General features: G+C 38.1%; 2 protein-coding genes and 1 long non-coding RNA gene across 8 annotated transcripts in view; 1 reads left to right on the forward strand and 2 right to left on the reverse strand.

The window, feature by feature from the left end:
* The window catches only part of LOC108709736 (phospholipid-transporting ATPase IH), a 105,876-nt gene extending 103,058 nt beyond the window's left edge, over positions 1 to 2,818 (reverse strand). For 2 of the 5 annotated variants that reach the window (XM_041584249.1, XM_041584248.1), the window contains exon 1: positions 2,089 to 2,818. In XM_041584249.1, the coding sequence (XP_041440183.1) occupies positions 2,089 to 2,127 (39 nt within the window). In that variant the 5' untranslated portion in view covers positions 2,128 to 2,818. The remainder of the gene's footprint in view (positions 1 to 2,088) is intronic. The other 3 variants (XM_041584247.1, XM_018249839.2, XM_041584250.1) reach the window with 3 other exon arrangements.
* Positions 2,819 to 7,013: 4,195 nt separating this feature from the next.
* LOC121400657 lies at positions 7,014 to 9,113 on the reverse strand. Its single transcript, XR_005965884.1, has 2 exons — positions 8,837 to 9,113; positions 7,014 to 7,588 (listed from the first exon to the last, which is right to left on the reverse strand). It is a non-coding gene; the product is annotated as an uncharacterized LOC121400657 (long non-coding RNA).
* A 40-nt stretch (positions 9,114 to 9,153) lies between these two features.
* The window catches only part of tubgcp3.S (tubulin gamma complex associated protein 3 S homeolog), a 47,275-nt gene continuing 38,409 nt past the window's right edge, over positions 9,154 to 18,019 (forward strand). Inside the window, exon 1 of one of the 2 annotated variants that reach the window (XM_018248026.2) lies at positions 9,154 to 9,420. In XM_018248026.2, the coding sequence (XP_018103515.1) occupies positions 9,345 to 9,420 (76 nt within the window). In that variant the 5' untranslated portion in view covers positions 9,154 to 9,344. 2 annotated transcript variants of the gene reach the window in all.

Below are 18,019 nucleotides of genomic sequence, written 5' to 3' on the forward strand. Positions count from 1 at the left end.
TGACTGGGGCAGCTGGGAAACTGACAATATGTCTAGCCCTATGTCAGATTTCAAAATTGAATATAAAAAATCTGTTTGCTCTTTTGAGAAATGGTTTTCAGTGCAGATGTTTTCCCATAGCAGTATCCCTTTAATATAAAATAGCAGAATTATATCTACCAAGAGTCATGCCTAACCAACTGGCACCAGTATGCTGAAATTCACTTTCTCCTTTTAACAACCAGCGCTCAGCTATTTTAAAACAGCAGTATTACTCAATGAATGGAGTCACTGACATAGAATTCTTGGAGTGGAATAGCCAAATACTCTGACATTAATACAAGTCATGAGATATAAAACCATGTGAGCAGTCACTCTCACATGAGAGTTCCAATGAATTCTTTATAGTCCATTGTCCAGGGGAAATATCCTAAGATGTGACTGTTCTACTAGGATCACACACACCATGTCAATTTAAAAAAAGTGTAGCTCTGGGAAAAAAAAGGCAAGTTATATGAGAAAAGTGTTAAAAGTTCTTTAGTTTGAAACAAAAAAGCAGGGAGGGAACAATTTGCTGTCATGATGCTAGAATCAGATTTATCTTAAAAATCCCTATTGTTATCTATGGTGAAATGTGCTGCTAGCCATTAGAAAATAAGAGCTTCCATGTTTATGCTGATGGGAAGAGAAGATAACATACTTATGTCCCTGGCCAGAGGGATTAATTGAGCCGCTCAGTCCTAATGCAGGGACTATTTTCAAAACACATCTGGGCTAGAGTCACCAAACAGGGTTAACAACCGCTGTTTGTTTAGTACTTTATATTGTGAGTTATTCTTTTTGGGCAAAGTGCACTGTACATTTTGTCATTAGGGTGTAAAGTAAGGTTAAAAATGGTATTTTAACTCTTTTTACTAATCTTAAAACCTGGTATTTATAAGCGATTAACACCAAAAACTAATGCCAGGTCAGACATGGTGTTATATGATAAAATTAGTATTACTACAAATAGGCCAAGCTATCATTGCACACCCTCACATATACATATATACTGTGTATATATATATATATATAAATATATATATATATATATATATATATATATATATATATATATATATATATATATATATATATATATATATATATATATATACTTTTCACTCAGTATTCACACACCTACCAGTCTTTATTGAACTGCAGGTGCAGGGTCAAATATAACACAGTTCATCAGAAGGACCCGCACTTCCTTTAATGTGAAACAAACACATTTATTATATATATATATATATATATATATATATATATATATATATATATATATATATATATATATACACATTTACTGTATATGTGACTGTATGTAATTGTGAGATATTTATTAGCAAGTTTTTAATAAAGAAGAAAACCTAAAATCTCTAAGGGGGATGCCAAATTGATAGTTGTATTGCACATGCACCCTTCTAGAACTGACACAGGGAATACCAAAGATGTCAACTCCCAGGCATGGTGGCACAGCATAAAGTAGCCCAGGCCGGTGCTATGGAACCAGGTGGGAGGCGTGAGACTAGAATCAATGGCGGCTGCCTAAAAACTTGGAACTTCAGATGAACATTATGAGCCAGCAGCACATTGCCAAATCCAAAGCCGAATTAAGTTAACCAAAGTAAAGTAAACTGTCCAGTACTCCGAGGGAGTTTTATTTCTTCTCACAGACACACCTTAAAGTGTTTGCAGCCAAACCTGGCACTCAAGGAATGCAAGGGCTGCAAAAGCAACATGTTGATAAGAAAGCAACATGTGTGTGGGAATGGGAATTGTTTTATTCTCCGCTTTCTCCTGCCATAAGAGCTTTTTGGCTTATTCCCAAAACACTATCTGCCATGCATGTTGTCATTATATAAAGAACATGCTAGAAGGTACAGGGAGGTATGGCTGCTGAATATCCCTTTGACTCCCCCATGTAAAAGGCACACAGCAGCAAATGCAGATATCGATGACCCTGGGTGTTTGAGCTCCGTGCCTGACCCACAAACGAGCTGGCTGTGTCTGGGAGATGCACATAAGTGATGATTACAATAAGGCACTTTTACACTAAGCGGCACTTACGTATCTGTTGATGAGTCTTCTCAGCACACTGCAATCCATGTTTAGTGACAGCTGCCCTCTCACCTCTGCCTCCTTCTCTCTGCTGCCTCGTCCCCCCACCTAATTCTTACTTTCAGTATCCATACTCTCCGTCAGAAGCTTCTTTGCACAAATCCCCCTGAAACAGATTCAAGGGGGTCCCCGACTCCTCTTGGGGAAGGATCAGCTCTGTGTTCTTCTGTGGATTATAATGGATGGGAGGGCTACACATGAGTCTGGATGGTTAGTAAGTGCTACAAGAGGCGAGTTCTACGTTCTCCCCGGTCTATCCTTGGAGCAGGTGTATCCAGGCATGGGCACGACAGTGGTGTTTGGCCCCTTAAGTGTCAAAGTGTCAGTGTGAGTAGAGCAGTGAGTGTGCCCCCTCCTGTAGCTCTCCAACTAGATGCTCGCTTGTTCTCTCTGATCATTCACACCCTCCCAGCTTCTCTCTCTCCCCTCACATCCCTCCCATTCTACATCACACACAGAGCTGCCTTACACTACCCCACCCCTTCTCTATTTCGGTCTCTGCTACCTCCTCCTACTAGTGTTTAGCTCAGCCTCCCCTCCCTCTCCTCTCTTAGATCCATTGCTGTCACTCATTCTTATCATGTTGCCCCGCCCACTTACTGGGCAAACCTCCCTTCTGTTCTCTTGTCATCCCTCCCTCTCTTTTACTCACTGTGAGCCCCCCTCCTTCCCTTCATCAATCTGTTCTAGTGCTGGCATCCTCTGCTATTTATATCCTGTCGGGCTACTTTCTCATATAGCTACAAAAGATCACACAGTGGCTGTTATTTCATAGAAACTGTGGGAATATCCCCTCAGCCTTCTATTATTTTTTCTGTGTCCCCTCTCGCTATGATAAATATAATCCCGCTTTAGCTAGACTCCTAGTTCAGTATATAAGATTGTATTAGTGACCTAGATTAAAATAAAATTGAATGTATTTTAAATCCTGCCCAACTTAATGAGCTTCTGTGCTTTCATGCTGATCATGCATAAGTAGTATAACAAATGTGCTGCCCATTTTCCGGGCGAAATTACAAAACAAACGAATAATATTATTAGTCATAACTGAAAATTAATTTTACAAGTTGGTAACTATCTAGACAAAGCAGGACCCTTTTATATTAAGTGTTGTATTCAGCCAATATAACTGTTTTACTTACTATACTATATATATGTACTATACAATCTATGCCCGTTATCAGTCCTTTCCCTGTGTAACTTACAGTCTAATATACTTGCCAGAGCCCAGAGAGGCACTCGGTTTGATTTAATCTTGGGACATTTAACATACCAGCATGATTGTGGAAGCAATGACCCCCTCAAAGTTGTGTAAAATGTTAAGGCCCACGCTTAGCCTGTCGCTAGGATTGCCACCTGGCTGGTTCTTTACCAGCCTGGCCGGTAAAAATGAATGTTGATCCCAATGTTGTTAATAGGGAAAAAAGATAAATATATAGGAAGGCGGGTATTTTGTTTAAGAAAAGGTGGCAACCCTACCTGTCACCCACAGTAACAACCCAGTCACCTGCTCCTTGTAATTTGCATCCAAACGAACCCCTACTATTTAAGATCATTGACATGCACCCTAAATTGGTTAGAAACAAGCAGAAGTGGACAAGGCACAGAGTGCTATCAGGGACATAGCCCAAGGTGTAACAAGTAGTGGAAAAGGGTTAATGAAAGGGACAGCGTAGAAAGTGAAAAATAGCAAGTTTGTTGTTCACAAGGCACCTATCTGACTCACATTTTCGCCTCTCCCTGTCAGGCACAAACATATGTACCTGATTCTGGAAATGCAAAGATTATAAATTACTTTAGCTTTTGGGGTTTCAATATAAACAAAAATATTTAAAATTTCTTCTCAATAATGTATTCCAAGACTAACAAACTAACAAATCAGCATTTTGAAATATCCGGCAGTAGCAAAAAGCATTAATTGTATTATTTAAATGCCACTGCAGCTATAATATTAGTGAATTACTCACACATTTAATCAGATTTGCAGTCTCCCTGATAGTAGCAGCAAAAGCCGACACTGCTGATGTTGTTAATTACAACAAGAATATGAAGAATCCATTAGGAATAGGATATTAGAAACCTTGTGACAGTTCTGACCTGCTGTAAATGGGTCACAGGTGTACAATCTTGTTTTCAACAGGCTATTATGTAACTTTTTTTTGTCTGATTTTGGCAGGATGGAATTCCAACCTGCTCTAATGATGTTCTGATGATAACAGTCTAGAGAAACTGAAAGGAGGACTGGATAGATTAGATTTTGTTACATCTTGAGTGTGGGTTGCAACATTCCTGTTTAGTCAATAAACTGATTACTTAGCATGTTGTCATATCAGAAACAAGCACTGCTGCCAGGTATTGGAACCACTGTTGTTTTCTTACTAGGAAGACAACACTCTGCTGTCTATAGAGTATCAAATGTAGCCTGAATAACATAGATTATTTCTACCAGTACATATTAATGATCACAATGCTTGGGACTTAGGGTCTAGTGGATAATTGGTATTTCTGTAATTAACGAACTATGCCCTAAAGCTACTAAAAAAAACGTTTAAACCAAGACGAATGTTTTGCCATCACCATGAACACATGCTATCTTAGTTACTTTTAAATACAAAGTTCTATCTTATTAGAGAGACAATAAACAATCTGGCAAGAATGATTATCTGCTATAGCAAAGCACAATATAAAAATGCCATTGCTGTATTTAGGAGCTTTCTGGTTTCAGGATAAAAGGTCCCATTTCTGAAACAAAACAATTAGTTTCACACTGGTTTAAATTTGCTAAACAAAATGCGCTTAATTTCAGTGGTCTGAAATGACACAAATGGAAAAAGTATCTTACTAAATGCATTGTCTGGAAAGGTTTTGTAGTTACACAAGGATCTGCCAATAGGAAGTAGGCTCCATTTCCTAGAGGAAATCCCATGTCAGGTCTCTGTGACAAACCAATTTCAAGACAAAGGAATGCTTGGGTACTGGAATTATGTACTATATGATATGATTATAATTATCATAAGGGATATACTGAGTTTAATTTCCTATTACATTGCCTGGGGCAGGCCTGTGACATATGCTGGCCATTGTTTACACTTGTATAAAGGGTACTTCTTTGCTTTGTAATTTAATAAACTAACCAATGCCCCTTTCAATAATTAGAGACCTACCACTTTATAGATTTTTGACAGCCATACTAGACCCATTCTGGCCCTTAGTTTATCTGGTGCTCTTTGGGCTATCATACATAAAGTGCCAGAAACTGCCATTGCCAGATCGCATTCACCTAAATGACAAACACATGACAGCACTTGTACCAGGGCTTTCAGTCCTAAAAAGATCCCTTGATGCATGTCTGGGCAACACAACTCCATCACTAGCTCTGTTTTCTGATTGGAAATACCGCAAGACTAAATGTCAGCTCCCATGGGAGGAAGCTTAGCTGTTTGTCATCACTGCAATGAACAGCTTCCGGTGACTTCTAACAATAAGTATGGAGGGTAGAATTACACTTTTGTCACCCAATAGAGCATTCCATCATTATGCTTTTCGTCCAATATAGCATTAAACTTTAAGGTACATTGGCAGACTAGTATAAGACAGATACATATATCATATAGCACATCACCTCAAGCAAGACACTATTGATTACAACTAGGGATGCACCGAATCCAGGATTCGGTTCAGGATTCGGCCTTTTTCAGCAGGATTCGGATTTGGCCTAATTTTGCATATGTAAATTAGGGTCACAAAACAAGGAAGTAAAGAATGTTTTCCCCTTCCCACCCCTAATTTGCATATGCAAATTAGGATTCGGTTCGGTATTGGACGAATCTTTTGCAAAGTATATGGTGGTTCGGCCGAATACAAAATAGTGGATACGATGCATCCCTAATTACAACTTTACGCTTATTCAGTCATAATACTGAGTGTAATGCAAGTGTGATCCAACGGAAGTGGTCTGGTTTTAAAACCCATTGCTTAGATTATACCAAATAAAATAACATGGTCTGCAAGTGCTCTGAGCAAAGTTGCTGTAAGCCATAATTTTGGTCCATTCGCTAGGAAAGATCTCTGAACAGGCTTGCACTTGCATTAAACTTAGCAATGAAAAGAAGCGCTAGATGATCCGATAGGTTAACTGTAGCTTACAAACCTCACTTGTTGTCTAAAGAATGTCTCACCAAATGATATTTGTTTTCCTCCACAAGCTCAAAGGCTCTATATATTTAAAAGATTTGGTTTGTTGACCCACTTCATGGTTTTTGGCCTCTTTGCTTTGAACAGTAACGTAACAAAGTCTCATAAATTTGCTGACTAGATCATTAATGCCCTCACAACACGGGATTTGTAGTTATCTTTGGTTATACCATATTTCCTGCTAATTTGGCTGGAGTCAGTGCTTTATTAAATAATTTATAGTAGATTCCATATGCAAGCTACATGGCTACTCCCACATATATCAGAAAGCACCTTATTGCTAAAGTGTTTAAGTAGCAACGTTTCTATAAAGAATTGGGGGGAAGTTACTGAAATCCTATTGTTTTCATGCAATTCCAATGTCTTTACATGAATTATCGATAGTTGGGAAATTCTTGATTCTTTTCTAGAAGCTAATGGAATTTTATCATTTCACAGGTTGGAGAACAAACTACCAAGAAATTGAGTACTTCTTGCAACAGTGTCATGTTAGTTTACATTTATTTCATGCTAGTTTCCCTCTGTACACACACTGGTATTTTACAACTCAGGAACACTAGGTTACACCTCTGTCTCTCTCCTTATTGTGTCTATGTCTATCCACACTATTTCTTAAAGTGGGTATTAGTGAATCTATACTCTGTATTATTAAATGTGTAATGCTAACAGATTGATCAACATTTGTACTGCAACTCGTTTATTTTTGACAGAAAAGATATAAAAATTACAAACAAGAAGGAAATTAAAATCACAAAAAAAAGCAAATATTTTGTAAAACCCTCCTTACTATTAGTTTATGGTTTTCATTTTTTTCCCCTGGGGGCATAGAGTCTTCCACTGTTGTAGTTAAATCAAATGCTGCCCTAAACCATGGAGGGATAAAGTCACATTTAATCCTATACTCTGCTTTATACTGCTCTCTTGTGTTGGAAAAAGTGAACTGTGTTAATACAGAAAGATTTTTACAGTTGATAAAGTGCCTAAACACATCTTAGAATATACATATACAATGTCACTGAATACATTTTTGTACTTTTATCACTATACTAGTTATACAAACTATAGGTACATGTGCACTACAAGTATTATGCTATAAAGTTTGCAGGGCAAAAGGACTGCAAAGTATACAGGTATATCTGAGAAATTACACATAGCAGTAGGGTAGACAGCTCGGCAGCTGGTGATAGGGATCAAGAAGGTAGTCTTTGGAAACAGGTTAATGCCCAACTATTACTCTTCACAGAGAACTGGCAAGCTGGAATAAAGAAACTAAATATCAAAAACACAGTTAAAGTAAGTAAAACTAAATAGTGTTCCTAGAACATTAGGAATACTACTAGCTATATAATATATAAAAATTTTAGTTCCCTGACAGGAGGCACATAAGAATTGCAGTTTAATAATCCAGGGAATTTTTGAAATGTTGCTGGATTATTATTACTGCTGTTGCTATTATTATTAATATAATAGTTAGTAATATTAATATAAAAGTTTATCTCTGTAGGTAACCATTTGTATTCTTTTGGGGCTCAACACCGATTTGAGCATGCGCAGTTGAAGCTGATTCCTGACTTGGCCCAACTGCGTATGCTCCCGCAGGATTCGTGTCGGCGTTGAGCCCTGATAGAATACGAAGCAGGGGAAGATGAAGCCCGGGAGTACCGATGCTCTGCATTTTAGGGTCAGAATTTTTTAAGGGGTTGTTTTTTGACTAATGCACAGTGCAGGGAGGGTGAGTGAAGGGGGGGGTGCAATGGCAGGATTTTTTGGTACAAGGGGTTTATTTTAGGGATGCACCGAATTCACTATTTTGGATTTGGCCAAACCCCCAAATCCTTTGCGTAAGATCGGCCGAATACGGAACCGAATACGAACCTTAATTTGCATATGCTAATTAGGGGTTGGAAGTGGAAAACATTTTTTACTTCCTTGTTTTGTGACAAAAAGTCACGTGATTTCCCTCCCCACCCCTAATTTGCATATGCAAATTAGGATTCGGTTCGGCTGGGCAGAAGAATGCAGCCAAATCCAAATCATGCTGAAAAAGGCGAATCCCGAACCAAATCCTGGATTCGGTGCACCCCTAGTTTATTTCTCCTTTAAAGTCATAAAATCAAAACATGTCGCAGGTAGGAGCATCCTAATCTCTATTCAGCTTTAGTCTCTTTGCAAGTGGATGCTTCAAGGGGCTACCTTTCTACAGTGCAATCCTTTTTGTGGGGGATCTTCCAAGGCACATACCAGGGCAAAGGTCTATATACTCAGCTATATGATTTGATGATGAGAGAGTGAATCTGAATTTGATGGCATTTTTGGTTAATTGGTTAAAAGAAGAAAAACTTGCTATATAAGAGATCCAGGACATGACTAGTCAAACTTGGAGTAAGATGCTAGTGGCTAATTAGCAACATGTATGTTGCTCACCAAGCCCTTTGATGTTGCTCATGTTTTGATTTCTGATTAGAAGTTTTGGAGACAAAAAGGCCATGTGTACAAGACTCACCTGTATATAATAGCAAGCTTTAGTCGGACAGTCCACAAAGAGGCTACCAAATGACCAACCACAGCACTTTTTGGGCACCCCTAGCGACTTTTTCCATACTTGTGTTGCCCCCAATGTTTCTTGTAATTAAATGTTGCTCATGGGTAAAAAGTTGGGGACCCTTAACCCAGAAAAGAGCTTCGGCAGTCAGCGGATGCCTCGCTGGAACTGAATATTGTACTACAGCGGAGGATTCGTGTTTTTAATATGATTAGCGTGTTTCTACCTGTAGCTGGCGCTAAATCGCTGCCGGAACCTTTCTTCCAGTTTGAAGTGCCCGGGAGGGAGATATTCGGGTTGCAACTCCGCTGTCACAGCATACTGAAGCATTGTGGGAGCTGTCAGCCGCTTTCGGCGGGTTTTGTTAAAATGGCGCCGTTGCCAATGGCTGCAGATAATCTGAGTGTTCGCAGCTAAGTGAGCTGAGAGGGACGGATCTGAGGCGGCGAAAGCTGAACGACACATAGCCATGGCAGTTCCGGACCAAAAGTCTCCGAACGTTCTGCTGCAGAATTTGTGCTGTCGGATTCTTGGCAAGGGGGAAGGTAATGAGCTCGTTCTAGTACGGTAGAAATGATGACATATAATAGGTCCATTTCTAATATCCTTTATTTATGCAGCACATTGCAGAATGTATCATTCATCTACTTCCCTACACCATGAAGTTAACAATCCCTTACACACTCACACTAGGGGCAGTTTTGTCAGTAACCTATTCAGAATGGAACATAACCATGTCTTCAGATATATTCTACAGCACAAAGTAACCAGTTCATTGTTAACCTTACAAAGTTTTATATCTAATATAAGTGATAAGTAAGCAAATGCTGGTGCACACAGGGAATTCTTTTACTGCAACAGTTTGTCCTTGTCATTGACTGGCTAGTTACAAATATATGCTATATATATATATATATATATATATATATATATATATATATATATATATATATATATATATATATATGTGTGTGTGTGTGTAAATGTATTTCTGACAAGCAACTAACACTTTAGGTGCTTTACCAACTTTCTTGCAAACCACATATGAAATCTTTTCTTTGTTTTCTGTAACTGGTCAGTCATATGAGCAGACTTTTTCTAATAAGAGAAGCATCATCACCCATAAAGAAGAACGAAAGCTACAGAAGCAGCTTATTGCCAATAAATTAGCTACAATAGTGCAAGCTATAACACTATATTTATTTTGCCATAACTGAGTAAACTGCTTTAGAAACTCTCTCTGTTTGTTTAGGATAGCAGCTGCCATATTAGCTTGGTGTGACATCACTTCCTGCCTGAGTCTCTCCCTGCTCACTCATAGCTCTGGGCTCAGATTAAAGCAGGGAGGGGGGAAAGAAAGGAGGAGAGGAGCAAACCGAGCATGCTGAAGCCCTGCCCTGGAGGTTTAAGCTGAAAGAAGGAAGTCTGATACAGAAGCCCATGTGTACTCAATAGAAGGAAAGAAATGCAGTGTTTGTTTTGACAGAGGACTCAGAGCAGCATTACTTTGAGGGTTTACTGGTGTATTTATATAGACCTTTCTGATAAAGCTTACTTAAAGGACCAGTAACGTCAAATTTTTTTTTTACAAAATTCGTTAGTATACATCGAAATATAACCACCAACACACTTTAAAATTTTAAATTGCAAAGCCTTTATTAAAAAATAACTTACTGAAACTCCACTTCCTGTCCTCTTCAGAAACGGCGATACGGCGACCATCCTTCCTGCAGCAGTTGATTTCTTCTCCCTGGCTATCTCTCCTGGCCACTCTATGTCTGCCGCGCTCTGCCAGCAAGATTGACAGCCAGCTTCTTCTTCTCCAGTCACTTCTTGATGCAGCCGTACTGGTCCTGGTGGTGATCATCTACGGGGCTTGCACAAAACCGGCGTGCGCTGGACTTCTCCCTGCACACTCGGTGTGCTGCTGCTGCGGACTCTGAGCCCTGCTGCCCCTTTGTTTCCCGTGCACCCTGTGTAATGGAGGTCCCTGCTGACTGGGGGTCTGCGGCGGAGAGCGCTTGTTGTTGCTCCCACCGCCGGGCCTGTCACTCCTGATCGCTGCTCTCATGGAAAGTAGCGCTGCGCCCAGTTCCAATGCAAGAAAGGGTTTCCTGCGCTATTCAGGTGCGCTCTGCTCAGTATCGACAGTGCTAAAGTTATGAGAGAAACAGAGACAGCACTGAGGTTACAGGAAGAAGGACAATATTGAGAGTAACAGCAGCGGACAAAGAACTAGAGCTGAGTAGGAAGCCTCCCAGACAAAGAGGCTGTGCGTGCGCTTCAGTTCAGACGGCAGCGCCTGGGACAGCGCTACGGACAGCACACAAAAGCAGCAGCACTGCGGGACAGGCTCTCCATGGCGCTACTATCCATGAGAGCAGCGATCAGGAGTGACAGGCCCGGCGGTGGGAGCAACAACAAGCGCTCTCCGCCGCAGACCCCCAGTCAGCAGGGACCTCCATTACACAGGGTGCACGGGAAACAAAGGGGCAGCAGGGCTCAGAGTCCGCAGCAGCAGCACACCGAGTGTGCAGGGAGAAGTCCAGCGCACGCCGGTTTTGTGCAAGCCCCGTAGATGATCACCACCAGGACCAGTACGGCTGCATCAAGAAGTGACTGGAGAAGAAGAAGCTGGCTGTCAATCTTGCTGGCAGAGCGCGGCAGACATAGAGTGGCCAGGAGAGATAGCCAGGGAGAAGAAATCAACTGCTGCAGGAAGGATGGTCGCCGTATCGCCGTTTCTGAAGAGGACAGGAAGTGGAGTTTCAGTAAGTTATTTTTTAATAAAGGCTTTGCAATTTAAAATTTTAAAGTGTGTTGGTGTTTATATTTCGATGTATACTAACGAATTTTGTAAAAAAAAATGTTGACGTTACTGGTCCTTTAATCTTAGTCTTTTCTTCTTCTTTAAGAATAAATGTATAGTTTGAACAGTGTGCATAAAATGAGTTATGTATAAAAACAAAAACAAACGCTTTCTGACTGCCAAGGGAGGCAAGCTAAAATTTAGTCATGAAACTGTTAAATTAATCCTGATTATTCCACAGTCTTTATTTCACCATGTAGGCTAGGTACAGTCAGACTATAACTCAGTCTGTTATTGCCTTTAGCAAATGTCAGAAGGTTATTTTCACATCCTGAGTTATATCTGCTGCATTTCTCTTGTGCCATGTAATTTTGGTATAGGTATCTTTATTTTTCTTAATACACATATTGATAAAATTTATTATTTGCAGTCAGAAAAAGCATATCTGTTTTTATTGGTATACAGTAAACATATAAACTTGCAGGTGCAATGCAGGAGTGATTTTGATGCATGTATTAAGGCAGTGTAGTCTATTTAATGTAGATTATTGTGGAAGGTTTGTGTTTGTATCTGTTTGTTTACCTGTCTATACAAATACAGATATTGTTAATAGATTCAAGGTTTTAAACAGTTTGTCAATAGGAAACTTGGAACAGACCTCTTCATTCAATGGTGCTTTTTTGTTTAGTTGATCAAGCAGGTTTAAAAAATGATCATGACAAAGGATGATGTTCCTGCCTGGTTCAGAACTGTCATCGTTACATGCATGGGTGGTCGTGTGACTGTTTTTTTATTCCATAAAGCATCTTATCGCAAAATGTTTGTCTTTATGTTAAAGGAGTTGTTCACCTTCCAACACTTTTTAAGTTCAGTTGTTTTTAGATAAGTCACCAGTAATTTTCTTTTCATATTTTTCAGTTGAATTTAGATAGTATATAACATAAATAAAACTTTTTTCAAAAGTTTATCTGTCTGATGTATCAGTCTGGCAGCTCAGCAATCCAGATGTTCTGAATTGGAACAATTTGTAACATTAGTTGATACATTTCTCTAGTGTCAGACTGGCCCGGCGAGACAACGGGAAAAAACCCCTGGATGATTGACTTGGTTTTCCAGAGTAAATTTATGCATCTGTAATGTTAGCAACTTTTGTATCAATTATAACAGCTGAAAGCAGAGATGCATGGCCAAAGATAAGAAAAGTATCAACGAATATTTAACAGGTTACTGAGCCACAGCCCCCCAGCTGCTCTGTATTTTACAATATTGAACTATGTGGGCATGAGACAATGAGAAAAATTAAAACTTCAACAGTAAAAAAAGTGTTTAAAAATAAAAGAAAAATAGAAAGCAGTTGAAAAGCTTACAATATAAATGATGCATTGCACTTATATTAATAAATAATGGCACCAGTGTATTTTACAACTTCTGTATACAGAGATGTATCGTGCTTTATTTATTCATTGCATTTTCCAGTGCCTTATATATATGCTATGTTAAAATGCATATTAATAATGTTTAAATATGTGGAAAGTTTTGCATGTAAAGAATTTCACCACTTTATAAAAGTCATAGTTAGACAGCATACCTCAGGTCATACCCCAAGAAAACCACAGACCGCTGTCAAGGCGCTGATCAAGAATATCAGGAATCCGGCACAATTAACATCAAGATTCGGCTTTATTCACACATAGGAAGGATAACAGTGGAGGATGTACAATTCTAACGCGTTTCATGCCCCATAGCTGGGCACTTCATCAGAGTGAAGAAATGTTTAAATAAGAAATTTTAGAACTAGGAATACAGTTTATAAATGGCATTTTCATTTGCTATACAAATTTTCATTGGTTTACATATGTCAGAGTGTCTAAGCCCATTTCAGTGACATATCTGGTATGTACATTTGATATTCTTTGCCAGATAAAAACATTTATTTCCTTGAATTAAATATTTATAGTAATCCTGATTAGTTATGTAGTAGTTTGGAAACAAATGAGAATAAGCTAAGGGTTCATTTACTTGTTACCAATGCTGTTCCCAACAGTACTTTCTGAATTCAGTTTCAATAATAAGAAAGATAAAGCACATTCTCCCCTCTCCCTACTTTCCTTCTTTTACTAGCAATGGCATGCTGTGAATTGAACAAAGGTTCTAAATCACAGGAGAACTGCAAAATGCAATGCAAACATGCCATTGTACAGATTGGGTGTACCACCTATATTTATTCTGTATCCTTGTGGGTTGTCCTGTAGCTGTGTAGGAGAACAAGAATGGGCAGAGTATGTGCGTGAATACAGGTAAGGGATCTGTAATCAGGAAACCCGTTATCAAGAAAGTTTCGAATTACTGGATGACTGTCTCCATTTTATCCAAATAATCCACATTTTTAAAAATGATTTCCCTCTTCTCTATAATAATAAAAAAAGTGCCTTGTACTTGATCCAAACTAAAATATAATTAACTTATTGTAAGCAAAACCAGCCTATTGGGTTTATTTAATGTTCAAATTATTTTTTAGTAGACTTAAGGTATGAAGATCAAAATTATGGGAAGATCCTTTAAATAATAGGACCCATACCTGTACTTGTTTGGTCCACCTAGTTTATTTTTTAAATCCTGAGGCAGCATAGCAGTAGGCATTTTGTCTTTTTCCCTTACAGCAGTCACTAATCTCCCAAAAAATGTACTCAAACTGAATTAAAAACATGTGCATCAGCATTTGCGCTGAATCACAATTTCTAATGTCAACTTCTGCCAAGAATACCAAGGTATCACTTCTTATGTTTGGCTTTTAGGTTTGTATAGTTCATTAATAATGCACAGTTTTACATCATGTTTCTCTGTCATCTGCGTGGTCCACAAGTTAAACTGGAGTTAATGATAGCTTTCAGAACTGAATACTTAAAGACGGCTATTAAATTCTAACTTTTGAATGAAAATAATTGAATTTTATTGATATTGCATTGCTTTTATATGCATCACAGTAGAGGAATACATGTTTTTACCTCTAGCAGGTTTAGCATAGTGTTAAGTCTGGGCCCTAGTTGTGTTGACTTTATTTGGGGCAACATTTCTATGGGTTATCTACACACTAATAGCAATTATGCAATTCATACTAACATCCTTGGGCTTGGCAGTTTTTCCTTCCACACACATCCTGTAATAATAAACCCATTCTCAACTCTATGAGAGTCTGTAGGTTAGCGTCTCTCAACTTCATCAACCCACATGTGTATTGCATATCAATAACCTTGTGAATGGGTAAAGGCGGTTCCTGAACTGATATTTGACCACATAGGGGGCTTAAACCCAAAAAGTCAGAAAACCACTTTGCTAATAAATAAGGTAGACTATAAGAGGTACTTACACTTATGCAGGAGAGACAAACACACATGAAATAGCGGGCAGGAGAGGCATAATAGATAATAATTTATTGCATAAAATACTTAAAAAATATATACGCACAGAGGCATCGTGAGACTGAGCTGGGGTCTCTTTACATGATGTGACCTTGTAGGCTTTTGGCAGACAGACAGGCTTACAGGCAGAATTTGAGGTAGTGACAGAGACTTTATCAGGGCCAGGCCCCCCTAAGGTGTCTTCTTTATGGTACACCACTGTATATGGGGAACAAAGCACCACAAGGCAAAATAAAGGCATCATTATGAAAATAGACCAGTATAGGAAACAAAAGAATAACAAAGTTATTAGAGATAAATTCCGTGCAAAAGCATGAAAGACATTTTTAAAGGGCAAGTCAACCTCAAAATAAAAATTGGCCTAATAAAAGAAAACATTATTCTAAGCAACTTTGCAATATAAATTGATACATTATTTAAAAAGTAGCAACAGGAGTTAAGCCAATGCTGGATATAAACAAAATGGTCCACTGGAGAGCAAAATAGTGAAAAAAATAGTTTTTTTGTTTTTATTTGAGATGCATAGCACTACATGTTTCGGACCAAGCAGGTCCTTCCTCTGGTGCAATTTGCTCTCCAGTGGACCATTTTGTTTATATGCTACATTGAAGTAGAATTGGCAAAGCTACTACACTGTCTGAGGAGCTGAACGAACAGACGCATTGATCCAGGAACTTTTTCTAATAGACATTGTACTAGTTAAGCCAACGCAGCTTTCAATAGCAATTGTTTTCACAAATAACTTTTAAAAACACGGAACATTTTTAATTAATATATATTGGAAAGTTGCATAGAATTAGGTTTTCTTTTATTAGACAAATTTTATTTTGGGGTTGACTTGCCCTTTAAACCCTTTTCTTTTGTTAAATGGTCACATATGCTAGTAAAACTATATTCCTCCTTTTAGTTATATAGATGTATTATTTTATATTATTAGAGCTAAAACAGTGCCAACATATTCCACAGCATTAAATAAATTGATTTATACAATCAACATACAAAATTATACTAACTACTAGAGACCTGCTCAATAGAGCTTGCAGTCTAAAAGATAAATGTCTACAATCTAAATTACATGTTCCACCTATAAATAATGGCCAATGCATATTCTAGTTCATGCAGATTTACAACTACGGTATATAGTCATGTCATGCTTTATTGGCATGGCTTCATTTCCCAGTGCCTTATGCAAACTTTCTTTATATGTCTACTTTTAATTGTCTACTTTTTTCTTTGTCTGATAGTCCAAAACAATAATATTTATTATTATTATTATTATTATTATTATTATATTGTGTTATCATTTTTTCTTATGCCCCCATAAAAGGAAAATACTTAATACTTCTAATGAAACATCTAATTAATCAGCTTTGGCAGCATCCAAAATGCTAACATCGAGTCTGGGTGATGTCTAAGATGCCATTTAGGAGGCAGAGGTTTCAGTAAAACTACTGAGTAATCCAGTTTAAGGGCTTGAATAGCATGTTCATGTTTCCATAGAGTCCTCATTGAAAGGAGTCTCTGGTATGTGTTATGTTTGGATTTCATATCTGATGGATCAGGGACAAGGGTTCCTTTTAACATAGGATGTTTTTAAATTCATTTAAAGTCATTCTGTGGCTTTGGTATAATCCAAATCCTCAGAATTGTCTACAGATTTTCTTTTTTTTTTTTTTTTGCATAGACTATGAATCTGCACTTATTTATTCTTTCTTTCATTTATGAAAAAAACGACAATTTTTTTAAAAAAAATGTTTACTTGTAGCTTCACTGATATAAACATTTTCTAATGGTGCTCTGCATTTTATGAAAAATGTACTTTAAGATTAACTTTCCCTTTAATGGCTATTAACTGAAATGTGTTATGCTTTGTAAAATTGACCGCTTCTGTGTCATTGAAAAAATGTACCCTATTGCTGTCACTTAAACCTCTCTGCATGTTGTTTTTGTAATCCTTCATATAATGGTTTTTAGGTTAGGTTCATGTAAAATGTCCATTTACCTAAGAGCAGAAAAGCACTATACACATCATGGCGTATGTCTCGTGCACTTGAAACCACCTATTGAGAATTACAACTGTAATCCTACCTGCAATCTCCCATAGATGCTATAAATAAATCAGAAAAACTATAAGTGAAATCGATCCATTTAGAGGTCACACAAAGCTCTACTTGAAGCTGAAGTGTATCTCCAGTATATTGTGTTCTGGATATGTCCCTTTGTTTGCCGAAACTGCTGTATTTCTTTAAGTTATAGCAATCTGAAAATACAGCATTAATGCTTCACTCTACATTGAGGCATGGTGACAGCACTTTGCATCGGTGATTTTATTAACAGATAGTTCCTCCCAATCAAAATTTTATAGACACAAAGGTGAGTTAAGATCGTTCCCATTTTATAATTCTCCAAGATATTGACATTCTGCAGACTTATGACTTGCAACCCATTTCTGCCAGTAACTAAAAATGTTTACTAAAGCTGTACATGCATATAAATATCCGCAAAATTATGTTATTTTCTTGATTTTCCAAACTACATGATGGGGCAAATCAGACCGATTGATTTTTGGCTCCAGGGCCAGCAATCTGACCATAATGGATTCTAGGCAGAGCCATTGGGAAAGGACCAATTTTCCGCCAGATACTGTATTTCTCAGATTACAGTCTGGGAGGGCTCATACCAATGACCAGCTTTAGATTGCTGAAACGTCTTGCTCTTTGATTAAAGTGGACCTGTCACCCAGACACACAAATCTGTATAATAAAAGTCCTTCTCAAATTAAACATGAAATCCAATTTCTATTTTTTATTAAAGCATTCATAGCTGTTGTAAGCTCATTTAAACATCTCAGCTGCCAATCAAATATTGTCTGCCCCTCCTCTATGCCCGTGGCATAGAGGCGGGGCAGACAATTAC

This window comes from Xenopus laevis, chromosome 2S, assembly GCF_017654675.1.
Source record: "Xenopus laevis strain J_2021 chromosome 2S, Xenopus_laevis_v10.1, whole genome shotgun sequence".
Taxonomy (NCBI): Eukaryota; Metazoa; Chordata; class Amphibia; order Anura; family Pipidae; genus Xenopus; species Xenopus laevis.